The 19625-nt window shown below is 44.9% G+C and overlaps 1 protein-coding gene across 1 annotated transcript; it reads left to right on the top strand.

The window, feature by feature from the left end:
* Positions 1-1723: 1723 nt before the first annotated feature.
* Positions 1724-19222, top strand: LOC309328531 (olfactory receptor 6X1-like; the record flags this gene model as incomplete). Its single annotated transcript, XM_081838527.1, has 2 exons — positions 1724-1748; positions 18375-19222. The coding sequence occupies 2 exons, from the start codon at positions 1724-1726 to the stop codon at positions 19220-19222; spliced, it is 873 nt and encodes a 290-aa protein (XP_081694653.1).
* Between the last annotated feature and the right edge of the window lie 403 nt (positions 19223-19625).

The raw sequence follows: 19625 nt of genomic DNA, 5'->3' as shown, positions 1-19625 counted from the left end.
TGCTCAAGATTGTACGCATAAATATACCTGGAAAATGCATCAATGAGAACCATGAAGTACCTGTTTCCACCCAAAGAGGGCACTACCTGGTATGGTTCTGTAGCTTGTCTACTAGACACCTTACCTTTCACAGCCATTTTCACCTTGTTTGCTGTGCATGCCTTACACTTCATGTGGTACCTGCAGGGTTTAATAGTCATACCTTCAACCAAGGCAGGCATTTTAGATACTGCCTCAAAATGTAAATGACCAAATTTCCTGTGAAAATCATGAATACATCCTGCATGCAAACTTTTGTTAGAACCTGCAATGCAACAAGTTTCATCCTGCACAACATCATCAAAATACAGAACAAACAAACGATCAACATATTCAGCATACAATACATAATCATTTTTCTTTGTGATGGTGCACTTCTTGTTCTTGAATGAAACGTCAATGTTCCGTTCAATCAGCTGTGCAACGCTGAGTAGATTGTGTGCAGCATCTGGAACGTAGAGAACATTGTGCATTGACAAGTCCAAACTGTGAAGAACAACAGTTCCGTAGCCTTGACTGGAGATCGTGTGGTCATCCGCCTGGTGAATCACACCTTCCTGCGGTGTAAAAGACACGAACAGTCGCTTGTCGTTGCATATGTGGCGGGTCGCTCCTGAATCAATCACGAAGAACGATCTAGACGTCTTCTGGACCTTTGCAACCTTTGGAGTGAAGCGTGAGACCATTGCCTTGTGCTGCGTTGTCCTGGACACCGGACCTTTGCCTTTGCCTTTTCCACGCATTGAGCTTTCACTGCACTGCTCTGTCTTGGCCCTGGGAAATCTGCATTCCCTCTTCATATGGCCTAGACATCCACACGAGTAGCATTTCACTGCCTTCAAAGCTTTGGCACCATCTGGTGGTTCCACTGCTTGCCCTTTTAGAGGGAAGCACCTCCTCAAGAACCCCAAATTTCTTTTCATTTCCTTTCTTCTTCTTTTTTTTTTGGGGGGGGGAGCGATGAAATCACAAATGGGCTCAACTACCCAGCAACAGAATAGTCCAAAAGGAGCAGTTTGTTTTGTTATAACAATGGCTAAGAGGGGGAAATGAACCCTGTCTCCCAGGACCTAGTCCTGTACTCTAGCCACTAAGCCACAAATCATCTCTAAAAAGGTGGGAGCCACTATCAGGGCAAAACAAACTTGAAGAAAATAAACTTGTTCAGAAACAGCATAGTTAAAGAACATACACAGAGTGCTCATAGTCATTGGAGGCACAGAGACACTGGCTCCACTCTGTCTGCCCCAAATATACAATAGCAACTGAGCCTGCAATCAAAAGATACATTCTTAGAGAGAGAATGAGTCACATGTCACAGAGACTTCACAATTTACTGCTAACTGTAGCAGGCTTAGGCCTGAATGTAGGCCTCACTGCTTCTGCTCTTAAAAATCTTTGACTCATTGCAATATTAAAGGAAGCTCAAAATGGTGCTCCTGCCCAAGGCTAGATAAAAATTCGGCCAACACTGCTGCACACACCCAAAATAAAGCCACCTTTGGGGATACGAAAAAAGAAAGTGATTCCAGCTAAGCTGGGAACAGTCCTGACTAGCCCCACAATTAACAAACAGTCAAAATGAGGGAAACCTTTCTGCAAAAGAAAGCCCCTAATGGGGGCTCTCTCTCTATTGGAAAAGGCAAGCCAAGGAGGATTATGCACAGGCAGTGCTCACAGGTACATGGAGAATCTTCCCAAATGTCAGGGTAAGGGGTGGGGTGGGAAATCAAAGAGGAAAGGAAAAGGGGTGGAATTAAATTAATTAAGGGACTAGAGAGGATTAAAGAGAAGGGGGAAATAAAGAAATGTAACCAGACAATGAGAAGAACTCCACTGTCCTCCAGACGGTCCAAGTGCTCCAGTTGATCCGAAGTAAGCAGCGAAAAGAGGAAGTTCCTCGCTTCGAGCATTGTATTTAACAAATATGGCTGTCAATCAACATCCTAGATTTCCCCAGTAACAGCCCACCCCTGCTTAAAGGATGGCCAAACCATTTGCCTAGTAACAGTGAGGTGTCTTGTCAGCCCCGCCCGCAACCTGTGCTCTCCATGAGCGGGAACACACTTTATCGTGTTTTTAATATTCTGTTGGGAGCTGCCCAGAGTGGCTGGAAAAACCCAGTCAAATGGACAGGGTATAAATAATAAGTTGTTGCTGCTATTACTACTACTACTACTACTACTACTACTACCACTACTACTACTGTTACTACTATTGTCACTATCACTGCCTCATGTGGAAACAGGTTCCATAGTTTAACTGTGAAAAAATACTTTTATCTGTCCTTAATCTTACAACATCCAGCTTTATTGCACCAGCTACAACACTCAGCTAAAATTTCCAGAGTGGTTTAACAACCAATCCTTCTGCCCAGGGGACTCTGGGAATTGTTGTGTTCCAAGGAAGGAGAATATGGGTCTCCTAACAACTCAGTGTACCCTTAATAAATGACAATTGCCATGATTCTCTGAGGAAGCCATGACCATTTAACGAATATTGCAGTTGGGGCCTAATACCAAACAGTAGGTTTATTTTCCCAATGTATCATTCTATTGTCTATTTCTTTTTTTAAAAGGGTGGTGCTTGAGAACGCAACTTGTACAACTGGGATTCTCACAAACCTCTTTCGAAGCTTAAACCTCAACTTTCATTACAGTGTCAGAAAGCATTGCTAAAAACTCAACACACATGTACAAAAGAAATACCCTGATTAGCACATTTGTGGTTAGTGGACGTTGGCTCATGTTATCACCTCTGAAATATTTTTGTCTAGGTATTTCTCAGAATCCTGACACCTGGGTATTTCAGTAGTGGCCACTGCATGTCATTTGAAAGCTCCATCAAGAACAAACTGGTTGAGATAATGAAGTTATGAGAAAGCAGAGATACAAATTACCGTTATTCAGGGACTGGTGAGGAGAAGGTAGTTTTGGTTTCTTGGTGAAATATGCCTAGTTCAGAAATAGGTTTAACTTTGGACAGTTTTAACAGGTTTTTTTCTTCTTAATCAGGCACCTGTTCCTTTTGGGGAAATATCTGTAGTTGTAATAATTTATTACCTTGACACAATAAAGTTGATCATGATAGTCTAATGATAAATTGCATATAATAGTAACTGAAAATATTATCTTGTTGGCATCCATCTGTTTCAAGAGACAATGGAGTGAGCCTCTGAGGGTGAAGTCAAACCAATATATTAGCAGCACCAAAGTGACATTCCTGGAGTGCAAGCCTGGACAGTGTGTATGGAGGTTCTGAGCTGCCCAGACAAGACCACCCCCTCAGCCTGGCTGATGTGGTCCAAAGGGAAAGTAGAGCAATACGTTTGGCACCAGCTTGGCTTCAGGAGTTGCCAGAAGGAGGCGTACAAGGCACCATCCAACCCCCTAGGGCAGGCATGGCCAAACCTGATCATCCAGCTGCTTTGGGACTACAATTCTCATCATTCCTGACCACTGGTCCTGATAGGGATAATGGGAGTTGTAGTTCCAAAACAGCTGGAGGACCAAGTTTGGCCATGCCTGATCTAAGGACTCCACTCCAGAATTGTGTAGGGTTTACTCCTTAGATAGGGTTGCCATATTTCAAACACTGATGAGCTTTTTTCTGCCAAATCACATTAAAAAATGATGTTTTAAGCTATTTTTTATGGAAAATCAGCAGAAATTACACTGCTGACATGAATTGCGAAATGTCCGGATTTCCTGGGACATTTTGCTGATTTCCGCCCAGACACTGCTACCAACCACAGTATTCTGGATATGTCTGGGAAATTCCAGACATATGGCAACTCTGCCTTAGGTTTTTCTTCTCCCAAAGATATCCCACAAAACAACAGTGGTGGGAGCCATGTTAGTGTGCAAAAAACACTACAGTTTGTTGATACACTGAGGTCCAGCACCGAGTGCCTTCTGGCGGTTCCCTCACCAAGCCAAGTTACAGGGAACCAGGCAGAGGGCTTTCTCGGTAGTGGCGCCCTCCCTGTGGAATGCCCTCCCACTAGATGTCAAAGAGAACAACAACTACCAGACTTTTAGAAGACATCTGAAGGCGGCCCTGTTTAGGGAGGCTTTTAATGTTTGATGTAGTACAGTATTTTAATATATTTTTTTGGAAGCCGCCCAGAGTGGCTGGGGAAGCCCAGCCAGATGGGCGGGGTATAAATAAATTATTATTATTATTATTATTATTATTATTATTATTATTATTATTATTATTTTATACAAGACATTTTATGGCAGCGTAAGCTTTAACCTTGCATCTAAGTGAGCTCTGATCCAAACAAAGCTTTTACCATAACGTGTGGGTTAGATTGCATTCATACATACAGCAGTTTATTCAAATTCATGGATGTTTCCCTGTGGAGATTATGTTTTTGCTGATAAAGAGTTAAATCCAACTTTGAACTGTGTGATTTAGTGACTGGCATGCTCTGTGACATTTGGGATGGGTAGCTATGGGGTGCTGGTTTGTGGGGCTTTTAGATGCCCAATTATTCTACTTTCTTGTGTCTGTCCTAGAGCGACAGAACATTTCATGTCCATCAACTAGACTTGCAGAATATTATTATTATTATTATTATTATTATTATTATTATTATTATTCCAGAGATGGCAAATCCATGTCCTTCCAGATGTTGCTGGACTTTAGCTCTCATCATGATGGTCTGGGGATGATGGGAGTTGGAGTCCAATACTGGCAGGTCTAGATGTTTCTCATCCCTTCATGGCTTTCCAGTTTCACAGACATAATCTAATTATTAAAGGAAGGGCTTCAGGTAGGGATAACCATGAGATGTAAATGCTGGTCACCATTTATGATGGTCATTTTTTTAAAAAAATCCTCAATTATTTAATAAGGAAACATATTTTATTCTGTAAAGCAAAGGTATCAGACTGCTATTTTGCCACTAGGAAAGAGCAGGTGACAGTTTCAGATGTATTGGGAAGTACCAAGACTTTTAGGTTTTGAGTTTCATTCTAAGTGCAGACATATGAAACTGAGAAGCAGTACTAATGATTAATGTTTGAAACAGTTGTAGTTGTGCCAGGTGTGTGAGAGAGAAGAGCAGAGAGAGAATGTTAGGTATAGGATGGGGACATTTCATGGCCCTCATTCTTTAATTATTTGAGCATCATGTTTAACTCATTTATCCTCCCAGTGTCATGGCTTCATCCACTTAACAAACACATGCATTTCTCTCTTTCTTAATGTATATATATATAGACATTATGTATGGAGTATGTAGACAAGAAAGCAAGAGAGGGAAGCAGAATTCAATAAATGCACGCAACTGATGAAGCACTTCTTCAGCTTAAACAAATATTTGCAATCCTATAACTTGTTTTTCTTAACTTCAGGTATACGACATCCTATTCCAATTTTCACTATGGGTGAACTACTTTTGACAGGTCGTTGGCCCAGTGACACAGTTCAAATCTCACTTTAATCCAAGTTTCTCTGAAATATTTCATTCTTCATCCTCATGCTACTTCTTCATTCCTCGTCTCTTTGTGTGCTGAGATTAACCCAGGAAGTCTTCCATTAACCATAGTTAACTGTTCCATCTGAACCAATAAACCAATAAATAATCATTATAAGATTCAGAATAAGCTAGGATCTTAAACTATGGTTTAGAATTGGTTTAAATCTTGGTTTGCCCTGATCCTGGTGAACCTAGCCTTTTGGTTCGTATATAACTGGAGACTGTGGTTAATGGAAGACTTCCTGGATTAATCCAGCTCACTAACAATATGGAGAGAAAGGGCATAAAGCTTGTGCATATTTCAGTTCATCACCAGTAGTGATGTATGGAAGTGAGAGCTGGACCATAAAGAAGGCTGATCGCCAAAGAATTGATGCTTTTGAATTATGGTGCTGGAGGAGACTCTTGATAGTCCCATGGACTGCAAGAAGATCAAACACATCCATTCTTAAGGAAATTAGACCTGAGTGCTCACTGGAAGGACAGATCATGAAGCTGTGGCTCCAATACTTTGGCCACCTCATGAGAAGATAACACTCCCTGGAAAAGACCCTGATGTTGGGAAAGATGGAGGGCATAAGGAGAAGGGGACGACAGAGGACGAGATGGTTGGACAGTGTTCTCGAAGCTACAAACATGAGTCTGATCAAACTGCGGGAGGCAGTGGAAGACAGAAGTGCCTGGCATGCTCTGGTCCATGGGGTCACGAAGAGTCGGACACGACTAAACGACTAAACAACAACAACAACATTTCAGTTCAATAAAATGAGTTATATATGTTTGAATCAGATCAGTTACAGATAGGTAGCCGTGTTGGTCTGCCATAGTCAAAACAAAACAAATTCCTTCCAGTAGCACCTTAAAGACCAACTAAGTCAGTTCTTGGTATGAGCTTTCGTGTGCATGCACACGAAAGCTCATACCAAGAACTGACTTAGTTGGTCTTTAAGGTGCTACTGGAAGGAATTTGTTTTGTTTTGACTATGGCAGACCAACACGGCTACCTATCTGTAACTGGAACTATGGAAGGCACCACATTGAGCCACATGAAATGGAAGTCCATCAACCTCACCAAGAAACTTGCACAGGTACAGACTGATATCTTCTGAAGAAGTGTGCATGCACACGAAAGCTCATACCAAGAACTGACTTAGTTGGTCTTTAAGGTGCTACTGGAAGGAATTTGTTTTGTTTTGACTATGGCAGACCAACACGGCTACCTATCTGTAACTGGAACTATGGAAGGCACCACATTGAGCCGCATGAAATGGAAGTCCATCAACCTCACCAAGAAACTTGCACAGGTACAGACTGATATCTTCTGAAGAAGTGTGCATGCACACGAAAGCTCATACCAAGAACTGACTTAGTTGGTCTTTAAGGTGCTACTGGAAGGAATTTGTTTTGTTTTGAATCAGATCATTAACTGCTATAAAGACACCACAGAATACATGGAGGGCAGCTCATAAATAAAAGTATGTGTATGTTTAAAGTACTATGGATCTACACATGTACCCAGACAGCAGTGAGAATGGAGGCAAAGATTTCATCCAATCATCAACATTATTTTATTTCATTGCATATTAATACCACCACAAACCAGTAATTTGAGGGACGGCCTTCTCTTCTGCAGAACACCCAAGTCAATGTGTTATTCTTAGGCTGCCACCAAGTCTGGGAGGACTTACAAACACTGTTCTTTGGGGGTTCCAGACTTACTTGTTATGTGGTCAAAGATGCTCATAATTTATGAAGTGCAAAGGTCTTCCTCCTTAATGCTTTTTGTGAAGCATCTTTGACCTCATTGTTCCTGATGGTGTATATGAAAGTGTTCAACACTGGGGCAACTATCATGTTCAGTACAGACACAACTTTCCCACCTTGAATGAACCTCTTGTGACAGTAGGTCTTAAGTAGATGAAAAGGACTGCTCCATACAAGATGCTGACCACAATGAGATGGGAGGCACAGGTGGAGAAGGCCCTCTGCTGTCAATGATGTTGGAGATGCAGAAGGAAATCAACATCACCACCACAACAAACATTGTTGATGTGCCTCTATAACAAACTCTGTGTCCACAATACCTGCCCCCTCCCCAAAGCTGTACATGGAAGGGTGTTGATTTTCTTTTCTTTTCTTTGCTTAGGTAAAGAACCAAGGGCAGAGGTAAAACCATGCTTCCTTCAACAGTGCCCACCTTAAAGGAGATCTAACCAACTTTCCCTGTAAAAGATATTTCATTGATAGTCTAATTGCACTTCTGATTCACACATGAAAGGGATATTTCATCTACACCCTGCAAAGCCCTTCTTATGAATCATATAACACTAATGAAAAGTTATTTCACCTTCTCCAAAAGTTCTGGGATTCTGTCTCTAGGGCTGTGCCCCTTTGTGATTTCCAATCAGAAACACCCAAAGCTGAAGGTTGGATCAGGTAATGTTGAGTCAGCCAGGCCCACATGTGTTGATGTTCCATAAAGAATTGAATTCTTTATTTGTCATCCGTCACATATTCTAAAAGTCTACATTTTCTCATGTATTTTTTCCTGGAATTTCCTTTCAAAGTAATGTATGGAAGCAAGAATTCAATCATGCAATATTGTTGGGTTGAAATAAATGACAGACGAGTGGTGGGTGTCATATGGGAGGCATCTCTCGAGCATGTCTTGGGGAGTTCCTTTTATTGAATATTACAGCATTGGTACATATGTGCTTGTTGCTGATTGGTTAACACAAGTACAAAGCAAAGGTTACATATAGATATTAATCATCAATAGATTAAAGGGTGGGAAAGGGAACACAGAATTGGACAGGCGTGAAAACCTCCTTATTAAACTATAACTAGTGATTTATATAGCAAGACTTAAACAATTACTCGGTGATTAATATATGGCATTCATCTGTAGATGTGGTCAACCAAGCACTAAGAACAGGTCAGACTAAGAACAAGTCAGAATGCAATGTTTTCATGAACTCATGGTGAACTGAACATTCTAGGGTGATGTGCAGAAACAAAACTTTCCTTCACAATATTTTGCACAGGTTTCATGGCTGTATAAGGTTCAAAGGTTGGCTACAGTAGCCCAGGAGTGAGATCATTTTTCAACTTGTGTCTCATTCCCTACATGGCAGTGATGTGCTTAGAGCTTAGAAACTGCAAAGGTCTTACTTCCTAAGGCTTATTTTAAAGCACATTTGACTTCATTATTATGCATTGGTATTGTGGAAATCCCTATGGTATTTCTTCTTTGGAGATGAAAAGCTGTTTAGAAATCATTTAATAAAAGAAAACTTTGTCTTCCTGGCCACACTATCTTATTATAGCTGGGGTGAGGAATCTGTGGCCCTCTAGATGCTGTTAGACTCTAAAACCCAACTCGAGTCCCAGTCATAACAGCCAATGTGCAAGGATGATGGGAGTTGTAGTCCAGCAACATTTGTACTTTTCCATGATGTTACAGAGAGAAAACCTTTCGGGGGATCATGGAATGGTGTATTTCAGAAAAGAGCATGGCTGGCTGACTGGAACTTTGAATTCTGCAATATCCTACTGCGGATCTCACTTGTAATACATTGATTTCATTTGAAAAGCCTACCCTCCCAATACAGTCATACCTCGGGATAAATACGCTTCAGGTTGAGCGCTTTCGGGTTGCGCTCCGCAGTGACCCAGAAGTAGCAGAGTGTGTTACTTCCGGGTTTTGCCACTTACGCATGCGCAGACAGTCAAAATGACATCACACACATGCGTGGAAGCGGCGAAACGAGACCCTTGCACGTGCAGACGCCTTGTCGCATCTTACGTTCTATTCAGGATGCGAACGGGGCTCCGGAACGGATCCCATTCGCATCCCAAGGTACCACTGTATGCCTAATCCAGTCCATTACAGATTGAGCAGTCTGTAGCTTCAACATTTATAATGTTAATAGGCAAGGAACCATTACATTGGCTTTAGATGTTGTAATAATATGGAATATGGAATTAAGCCTGCTGTGCCTTTCACATTCTTTAAGGGCTATGAAGAAGTCCTGAGAACATATGAGAATCCTGCTGGATCAGGCCATTGCCCATCTAGTCCAGCATCTGGTTCTTACAGTAGCCAATCAGATGCCATGGGGAAGACCAGAAGCAGGACCTGAGTGCAACAGCTAGTTAAGAAATAAGTGCTTAATTCAAAAGCAAATTATTTCTTAGTTAGGTGAATTCAAAACTATTTGTAATGCAGAATGTTGATTTCCCTTATGGGAAATTACAGGGCTTATCATTAGAGAGCGAATCCAAAAACATTACGCAGAAGATCCATAGATAGCTCCTCATTTGCACTGTATAATTTGTGAGAAAGTTTTTAAACAGTGCAGATAAATTTAAACACATACACATACACCAAATTGCAGACACAGCATTGTGCATCTTGATGTTTCAACACACGCTTTGCAGGTCTGGGGAGCAATAATCTCTAGGCAATCTTCAGCAGGGCTGGTAGATAGAGACAGGAGATCGATCAGAACAGATATAGCTATGTAGCTGACACTAAGGGAAAGGACAGCATAGAATGGCAGCTGGATAAAACTCCAAGACTTCTGAAGAAGAAAATCCATAGGATTTTGTTTCAGTAGGATGATACGTTTGGAATATGACTGGCAAAAACATATAATTGGCTATCTGATTGTTGCCCTGAACATGCACTATTGGCACATTTGTGATGGATCCAATAGCTATAATGTGAGTATATAATCCCCCACCCACCCCTTTTTAGAAAATACGCTTTGTAGTCTTAAAGCAAATACTCATTAGTTTTCAGTCATGCGTTCATTTCCTGCAGAAGCACCCTCTTGCCTTGCTTTGTATCATTTCTCAGATTCTACAAACCTAGAGCTGAAAGCAGCACTTATTTGAAATGTTTATTCTGCTAAAAGAATCTGTATTCTGCTAAAAACAACAACAAACCTCTCCCTCTCTTCTCACTTCCCCGCTGACTTCATCTGTGCTTTCTTTTCAAAATTGTGTTGATCGAAGCAGAAAGTAGATATAATTTTTGTGTGTTTTACTGGGGGCTTCTTGTCTCACTCCGCCACCCATTATGAGAACTCTTGCCACTTTGTATTCAGAGGAATATTAGAAGTACAACATAGCTATAGTGGTTAATATATGTAGAAACTTGTATGGGTGCCCAGCTGGATCTCACCAAAGGCCCATAGAGTCCAGCATCCTCTTCTCATAGTGACCACCAGATGCCCCTTATAGGAAGCCCATGAGCATGATCTAAGTGCAACAGCAGCTCTATCCCCACCTGTGACCCCCAGCAAGTGTCAGGCTTCAGGGAATTGGCTTCCTCCCCTCCCCCTTTGACAGGAGATAAGAAGAACAAAGGAAAAGGAGTCTCCTCACCAGTTAGAAACTTTAATGAACTCAGAGAGAGAACAAAGAATCCATTTCCTAGGAATGAAGGTGCTCCCAATTAAGGGTCCCACCCACTTCCTCCCTAGTCACGCACATCACTACTGCGTCTTGCAACCTAAGCTCGTAACCACTGTGCTTCTGTGCAGGCACCTTAACTGTTCTTCTTAACCTTGGGCTGAGCAGATGGATGCTTTCCAGAGACAGTTAATCTCTCTCTCCCCCCCCCCCCCAGTGCTTCTTCTCCATCCAGAATTTCCCAGCTTCTGCCTTCTGAACTATGCCCTTCTGCAAACCACTGGTCCAGATCTATACTGTCCTCCTGCTCCTGGGAAGCTTCAGGATGTTGATCAGGAGCAGGGGAGGGGGAGTCTCCCACCATTTCTCCTCAGTGCTGGGTCCCTGACAGCAAGTGGCATTCAGAGGCATACTGCCTCCAACAGCAGAAGAGGAATACAGCCAGTGCAGCTAGTAGCTATTAACTAATGCATGTAAATGGTACTTTTAAAACAAGAGAGGACCACCTGCAACTCTCCAGCTGTTTTTGGTCTTCAGATCACATCAGCCCCCAATCAGCATGGCTTATGATCAGAGATGATGGGAAATGATGTCCAGCAACATTTGAAGGCTCATTGGTTCCCCACTCCTGGAACGTATAAGTGTTTAAATTAAAAATGTTTTCAAGAGCTACATTGTTCATTTATTTTAAATATTCTGTGGCTGCCTTTTCAAGGCCAAAGCTTCCACAAGGCAGTCCATAAGAAAAATGGAGGTTGGTAAAAACATAATTCCAATATATACAGTGATTTTAAATGAGCAGTTAAGTTAAGTTAAAACATTGTACAGTAATACCTCCGTGAACGTCTGCCTCGTCTAGCTTCCATTCTGGTGAATGTCCACAGCAAACCCAGAAGTACCAGAATGGGTTACTTCTGGGTTTTCTGCTCGTGCATGTGCAGAAGCGCTAAATCGTGCTCCACGCATGTGTGCAGATGTGACACTTTGCCCTGTGTCCTTTTCGGCCAACGGATCCCGGTCACAAAACATGGTACGACTGTACAGGCGGGCCAGAACCACACTCATATAAAATAAATGTAAGATCAATAGGAAGGAGCATGTTAAAGTCAATGTGTTAAAAGAAAAACAGCAATGAAAGTAATTAAAAGCATGCAGCATTGCATCTCGACTGAAAGAAGAAGTCTAGAATAGGGTTTCATAGCTCATTTCAAAGCCAGCACAGATGTATCTCCCTCGGGAGGAATTTCCACAAATGTGGCTTGAGAACAAAGCCAAAAATCCTGGATGCAAGTTTGGATTCAGTTACGTTCTAAAAATCCAAACTAAACCAAATTCAGTCTCCATTTCTAATGCCAGTATTTCCTTCCAATAAATTCCATCAGCCTACAGAGGGAAGGAAGAGAACTAGGTGTGTCTTATTGCCTCTGCTGAAATACTGTCACCTGGCAGCAGGCATTCCCATCAGGCTACTGAACCTATTTCTATCCTAGTAACTTTAAAAACAGGTCTCTGACCTTGATTTTTCACTTCTCACTCCTTATCCCCAGTTCTTTGTGTGTCTTGAATTTTAGATTGTGTGAAGAAATAGACTATCTTCCGCCTGATCTTGCATGAACCTGTGGGAGCCTCTTTTTATGTTTTTATTTTGCTAAAGAGTGGGATAGACATGCTTTAGCTAAACCCATTAAAATAACACGGGGATATGGGAAATTCAATGAAATAAGAAGAGAAAATGTATTCTGCTCTCCATTTTAGTGCAGGACGAATTGAATATCCAAATAATAATTTTTAAAGTTTCCATCACCTCTCTCTTATCAATCTTGGTGAGCCCAGTTATGGATTTGACCAATTGCACAAGAGTGTCAGAGTTCATCTTGCTTGGATTCCCACATATTTGGGGAATGAACATCACCTTGTTCCTCGTGGTCCTCCTGCTCTACATTTTGTCAGTTGCAGGGAATGGTCTCATTATTGTCATGGTGAGAGTGGACCGTCGGCTCCAGAAGCCCATTGTCAGGGAACTGCCATCGGAGAGAGAGGTGGTGGATAAGTTCCATGAGAATAGGAGAGAATCTGCAGCAGAAGGAACCAGCAGGGGGAGTGCAGGAGTCACAGCGGAGGGGAGGCTCTGGGATACTTCCAGTGACGACAGCGAAGAGGTAACAAGACCCCCGTTAGGAACTCCCACCCTGCGCCGGAAACTGTCACGCAGAGAGTCACGAAAGCGCATGTCTGTCAAACAGCTTTTATGTTGGCGTAGGTTCCGTAGACGCCCACTGTCAGATTCTACCAGCGACTAACGGAGTCATGCTTTGGGGAGCTCCGTTAGTGCCTAGGTTGGGATGACCAACCAAACCCCAGAGGGATCAAGCTTTACGCACAAGCAGCTCATTATCCCATCACAGCAATCTGACAGTCTCTGAAAGCAGCTTGTGCAAGCAGAGGGCATCATGAGCGAACCAGCTGGAACCGGAGGTGCAGGAGCTGGGGCTGGAGGAGGTCCAAGCCTGGAAGACAGGTACAGGGCGTTGGAGGTCCAGCTCGCGCTGCAAACGGCGAGGCTCGAGGAGAGGAGGGCTCAAGATGCGGATAAAGGGAAACCCACCCCACTTGCCAGAAAGGTGCCTGGATTGGTGCAGAAATTTGGGGGGGATCCCAGGAACTATCAAGCCTTTAGGACAGAGATGCAATATGCTCTTAACCTACTGTTTGATGACTTCCCTGATGAGAACTCTAGAGTGGCGTACGTGATCGGCCATCTAGAGGGAGGGGCGAGGGACTGGGTGCGGCCCCTGATGGCAGCCAATAATGAAATCTTAAAGGACACTATGAAGTTTTTTCGCGCCATGGACTTGATGTTTTCCAGTGAGATTGAGCAAGGGGTGGTGCGGAGGCAGTTAATGGCGTGTAAACAGGGGAGCCGATCTGTACGTGAGTACTGGACTGAGTTCAGCATGCTGATTCATAGACTGGGGTGGGACCTTGCGAGTGAACCTATTCAAATGCTGTTTGAAGAAGGGCTCTCTCCGGCAGTGAAAGATGAACTTTCCCGGGCGCCCAGGGCGGAGTCTATGGATCATCTGACTAAATCAGCGCTGTCCATAGGAGCGCGCCAGGAGGCAAGGGCTTTGGAAAAGCGGGAAGGAAAAGGGGAACGTTGGAAGGATTTCCGCAGTCCAGAGATTCCGGAGCAGCCTTTCCCGCCAGCAGAGCCGATGGAAATTGGAACAGCGCGCGCGCGCGCAGTTTCAAACACCAGTGAAGGGCGGAAGAAGGAGGGGAAGGGCGCCAAGAGATGTTATCTCTGCCAACAGCCAGGTCACTTTGCCAGAGTCTGTCCGCAAAGGAAGGAATGGCAAGGAATGGCGGGAACTGTTGGGGGGAAGGAGGAAGGAGAAACAAGCAGCGAGCAAGTAAAAGCCAACGCCTGGCTGCCAGCATCAGGGCACCGCAGTCAGGCAGAGGAGAAGTGAATGTGCCCACGCCGGAACCTCCAAGACCAGCGCTTGTGATAGAGGTGTTGCTGGAACTGTCCAATGGACACCCACTAAAGATAAAAGCGCTATTGGATTCAGGCAGCTCCTGTAATTTCATGAGTAAGGAGTTTGCAGCTGAACACCAGATACAGACTATCCCATTAAGTAAGCCTTTGCAGGTTACCACGATTGATGGGAGGGAACTGTTGGGAGGAGAAGTGAGCCAGCAGACTGTTCCAATGGTAATGAGGGTGGCAAGACACACAGAACTGATAGCGTTTAACGTAGCCACTTTGGGAGGAGCTCCCATTATTTTGGGAATGAGCTGGCTAGCACTACACGATCCTCTAGTAGGCTGGCATCAGAGAGTGGTTTCCTTTGGATCAGCACATTGCCTAGAACACTGCAAAGAGGGAGAGGTTCAGGCAGGGGCCAGGGCCACTCTAGCAGGGGTGGAAGTGATGGGCAAGGGCAAGGTGCCACCACAATATGCTGACTTGATTGACGTCTTTAGCGAAAAGGAAGCAGATAGACTGCCCCCGCACAGACCCTTTGACTGTCAAATTAACTTACTCCCAGGAGCACAATTGCCAGTGGGCAAGCTGTATGCAATGTCAGACAGTGAAATGCAGGAGTTAAGGGAGTTCATTGACAAGAATCTCAAGCGAGGTTTCATCAGAGAGTCACGAGCGGTGGGGGGCAGCCCAGTGTTCTTTGTGGACAAAAAACACACGGGCAAACCGAGGCTTGTATGTGACTTCAGAAGCCTAAATGCAGTGTCAGAACCAGTGACTTTCCCTATGCCTAGAATTGATGACATTCTGACACAGGTGAGAAAAGGGAAAATTTTTACCAAGCTGGACCTTAGGGGGGCATATAACTTGATACGTGTGAGAAAGGGGGATGAGTGGAAGACCACTATGTTCACCCCCTTGGGGGCTTTTGAGTATTTAGTTATGCCTTTCGGATTACAAGCGGGCTCCGCCTGCTTTCAATCATTCATGAATCACGTCCTGGGGCCACTGCTCTACAAGAACTGCGTAGCGTTCTTAGATGACGTCCTGGTGTACTCAGCGAATGAGGAGCAGCATGTGCGAGATGTAAGAGAGGTACTGAGCAAGTTGCGAGAAAATCGGCTGTGGGTGAAACTGGAGAAGTGTCAGTTTCATACCAGGGAGGTGGAATTCCTGGGGTACCGGTTGTCTGACAAGGGGTTGGCCATGGATCCCAGCAAGGTTCAAGCGGTACTGGAATGGAAAACACCAAAGACCAAGAAGGACGTGCAAAGGTTCCTGGGCTTCGGAAACTTCTATAGGAAGTTCATCAAGAACTTTGCCCATTTGACAGCGCCTATCACGGATTGTCTTAGTAGCAAAAAGAAATTTGTTTGGACGGAAGAAGCGCAGCGGGCGTTCGAACGCTTAAAGCAGGCGTTTGCGTCGGAAGAGCAACTGTTGCATGTGGATCTACAACAACCAATGAGAGTGGAGACTGACGCGTCAGACCGAGCGGTGGGGGCCGTTCTTCTCCAGCCGGGAAAAGATACGTCTGAATGGAGACCGTGTGCATTCTTCTCGCGGAAGTTGAACAAATCCGAGAGGAACTACACAGTATACGACCGAGAACTGCTCGCCATTCATGAAGCCTTCCGGAAATGGCGGCACTTGCTGATTGGGGCGCAGCACAAGGTTCAAGTCCGAACTGACCACAAAAATCTGGAATATTGGAGAACAGCCCGAGTGCTGAACCAGAGACAAGTACGATGGGCCCAGGAGTTCTCCAAATTCCACTTTGAGATTCGTTACGTGCCCGGATCCGAGAACGTGAGGGCGGACGCTCTTTCCAGGAAACCTGAGTACTTAGAGGGGGAGGGAGCGCCCGAGGCAAGGCATGTAATCCCTGAAGACCGCTGGGTGTGTGGGGCGGCATTGGTGGGGCAGAGGGAACTGATAGAGGGTACTGAGAACGATGAATACGCCCAAGGGAAACTCAGAGAGCTCCGGAGGGCAGAGGAGAACACAGGGGGGTTTGAAGAAAAGAACGGGGCGTTGTATTACAAAGGGGCACTGTACATACCCGACGGGGAACTGAGGGGCAGAGTACTCAAGCAGTTGCATGACAGCCCCACCGCGGGACATTTTGGACAGCACAAAACCATGTGGTTGGTTACCAGGGAGTTTTGGTGGCCCAAGGTGAGGGAGGACGTACGGGAATATGTCAGGGGTTGCGTCAGGTGCCAGCGAGCAAAAGGAGAGAGGGTGGCGCCAGCGGGGCTATTACAACCCTTACCCACGCCCGAAAGGCCATGGGAGGCAGTATCCATAGATTTTATGACGGACCTGCCAAAATCCAAAGGCAAAACAGCTGTCATGGTGGTGGTAGATCTATTAACCAAGATGTGTCATTTTATAGCTTGTTCACATGCAGTCACAGCGGAGGAAACCGCCAAGTTGTTTGTAGAACATATTTTTAGGTTGCATGGCGCCCCCTTGAGGGTTTTGAGCGACAGAGGGAAACAATTTACTTCCAGGTTCTGGAGGAAACTGATGAGCTTATTACACGTAGAACTCAATTTCTCAACTGCTCGGCACCCAGAAACCAATGGGCAAGCGGAAAGGGCAAATGGGATTTTACAACAATACCTGAGGTGTTATGTAAAAGACAGAGAAAATGATTGGGTGGATAAGTTACCTCTAGCAGAATTTGCCTACAACAACGCAGAGAACGTGTCCACAGGGATGAGTCCCTTTCTGGCAAATTATGGGTGTCACCCCCGGGCATTCCCAGGAGAGGGAGGGGAGAGGTGGAGCGTGCCGGCGGCGGAATATTTTTTTGAAGAGATGGAAGCGATCCACCGTCAGCTTCAACTTAACTTAGAGAAAGCCAAGGAAGAATATAAGAAGCAAGCAGACAAAAATAGGAGGGAAGGTGAAACCATAAGGGTGGGGGACCGGGTGTGGTTATCCACCCAAGGACTACCGTTCAAAGGAGGGTGTAAGAAATTGAGACCCAAAAGATTGGGACCCTTTGAGGTCATACAGCAGGTCAACCCAGTAGCATTCAAACTCAGGCTGCCCAGTCACATGAAGTTACACCCAGTATTTCACAGGTCATTACTGTCGCCGTACCGAGAGGGACGTGAGTGGGGGGAGCATGAGAGAGAGGCCACCCAAACGCCCGTGATAGAAGAGAGAGAGCGCGACATGAACGTGGCAGGAATCATTGATTCCAGGTGGAAGGGGAATCAGGTGGAATATCTGGTAGAATGGGAGGGGGAAGTAGAGTCGGAAAACACTTGGGTACCAGCAGAGGTAGTCAATGACGAGGTTTTAATAGAAACATTTCATCAGCGTTTCCCAAGAAAACCGCAACCCGTGGCACGATTTAGAAGGGAACACTTTGGTACCACCGATGAGGAAGGAGAGTTTGAAGGGTTCCCTGAGTCAGGGGTGGGTGAGGAAGCCGACTCAGACGAAGAAGAGGAAGACGGGGAGAGAGACGGTACGCCGTGGCTAGAAGTGTTTGAATCCTCGGACGACGAGGAGAGTTCCTTCAGGGGCTTTCCGTCCTCACCGCCAGTGGGAGAGGAGGCGGGAGGGGGTGAAGGGGGCCCTGGGGGGGAGGTGGATGTCAGGGAACTGCCATCGGAGAGAGAGGTGGTGGATAAGTTCCATGAGAATAGGAGAGAATCTGCAGCAGAAGGAACCAGCAGGGGGAGTGCAGGAGTCACAGCGGAGGGGAGGCTCTGGGATACTTCCAGTGACGACAGCGAAGAGGTAACAAGACCCCCGTTAGGAACTCCCACCCTGCGCCGGAAACTGTCACGCAGAGAGTCACGAAAGCGCATGTCTGTCAAACAGCTTTTATGTTGGCGTAGGTTCCGTAGACGCCCACTGTCAGATTCTACCAGCGACTAACGGAGTCATGCTTTGGGGAGCTCCGTTAGTGCCTAGGTTGGGATGACCAACCAAACCCCAGAGGGATCAAGCTTTACGCACAAGCAGCTCATTATCCCATCACACCCATGTACTTCTTCCTTAGCAACCTCTCTTTCCTGGAGATGTGGTACACCACTGCCGTTGTTCCCATGATGTTGACCAACCTCCTGTCGGCAAAGACCACCATCTGCTTCTATTGTTGCATGGCCCAGTCCTACTTCCACTTCCTCTTTGGCATCACGGAGTTTTACATCCTTACGGTCATGTCCTTTGATAGGTATTTAGCCATCTGTCAGCCACTCAGGTACACCACCATCATGACCTCCAATGTCTGCCTTCAACTTTCGCTGGTTACATGGCTAGGGGGCTTCTGCACCATCCTTTTGCAGACAGTGCTGGTCGTAAGGCTTCCCTTCTGTGGCTCCAATGTTGTCAACCATTTCTATTGTGATATTGGGCCCATGTTGAAGATCGCTGGTGGAGACACGCATCTTATTGAAGCCCTCGGCTTCCTGATTGCTGTGGCTGTGATCCTGGGCTCCCTGATGCTAACGGTGGTATCTTACATCTTCATCATCACCACGATTCTGCGCATCCCATCAGCCAGCGGACAACGGAGGGCCTTCTCCACCTGTGCCTCCCACCTGACTGTGGTCAGCATCCTGTACGGGGCAGTCCTTTTTATCTACTTAAGACCTTCTGCCAAACACTCATCTTTCAGCCTCAACAAAGCCATCTCTGTGCTGAACACTGTGATCACTCCAGTGCTAAATCCTTTCATATACACCATCAGGAACAATGAAGTCAAGGAGGCTTTACGGAAAGCCTTAGGAAAGAAGGTGCAGAATCCACTTATACTGTGAGATTTGGACTGTATTGGGAAAACTTACAGAGCAATCTAGTGCTAGGGATAGAGAAGGTTTCCATGTGGTCCACATTTTTAACCAAACTGCCCAAATTTGCACCTCTCAGACTAACAGGTGGGTCAGAAGAACATCTCACTTCTCCAAATTTCTTGGCTTTTTTTTTTTTTAAAAAAAGGTGCCCAAATGTCTAAAGTGCATATTCTATAAATGTGCATATTGTGTTCAAATATGTCCATTGTGACAATAACACTTGGCTGTGTTTAGATTAATTTCTCAGATAGAGGTATCCCAAGATGGAGACAAATAATTAAATACAGATCAAAGATACAAATGGATTAATTGAAACTGCAAAGAGTAGACAGAAGTCAACAAACCAACAAATTAAAAAAGGGACTCAATC

This window comes from Podarcis erhardii (genome assembly GCF_964252035.2).
Source record: "Podarcis erhardii genome assembly, chromosome: 13".
Classification (NCBI taxonomy): domain Eukaryota; kingdom Metazoa; phylum Chordata; class Lepidosauria; order Squamata; family Lacertidae; genus Podarcis; species Podarcis erhardii.
This window is presented reverse-complemented; position numbering and strand designations above follow the sequence as displayed.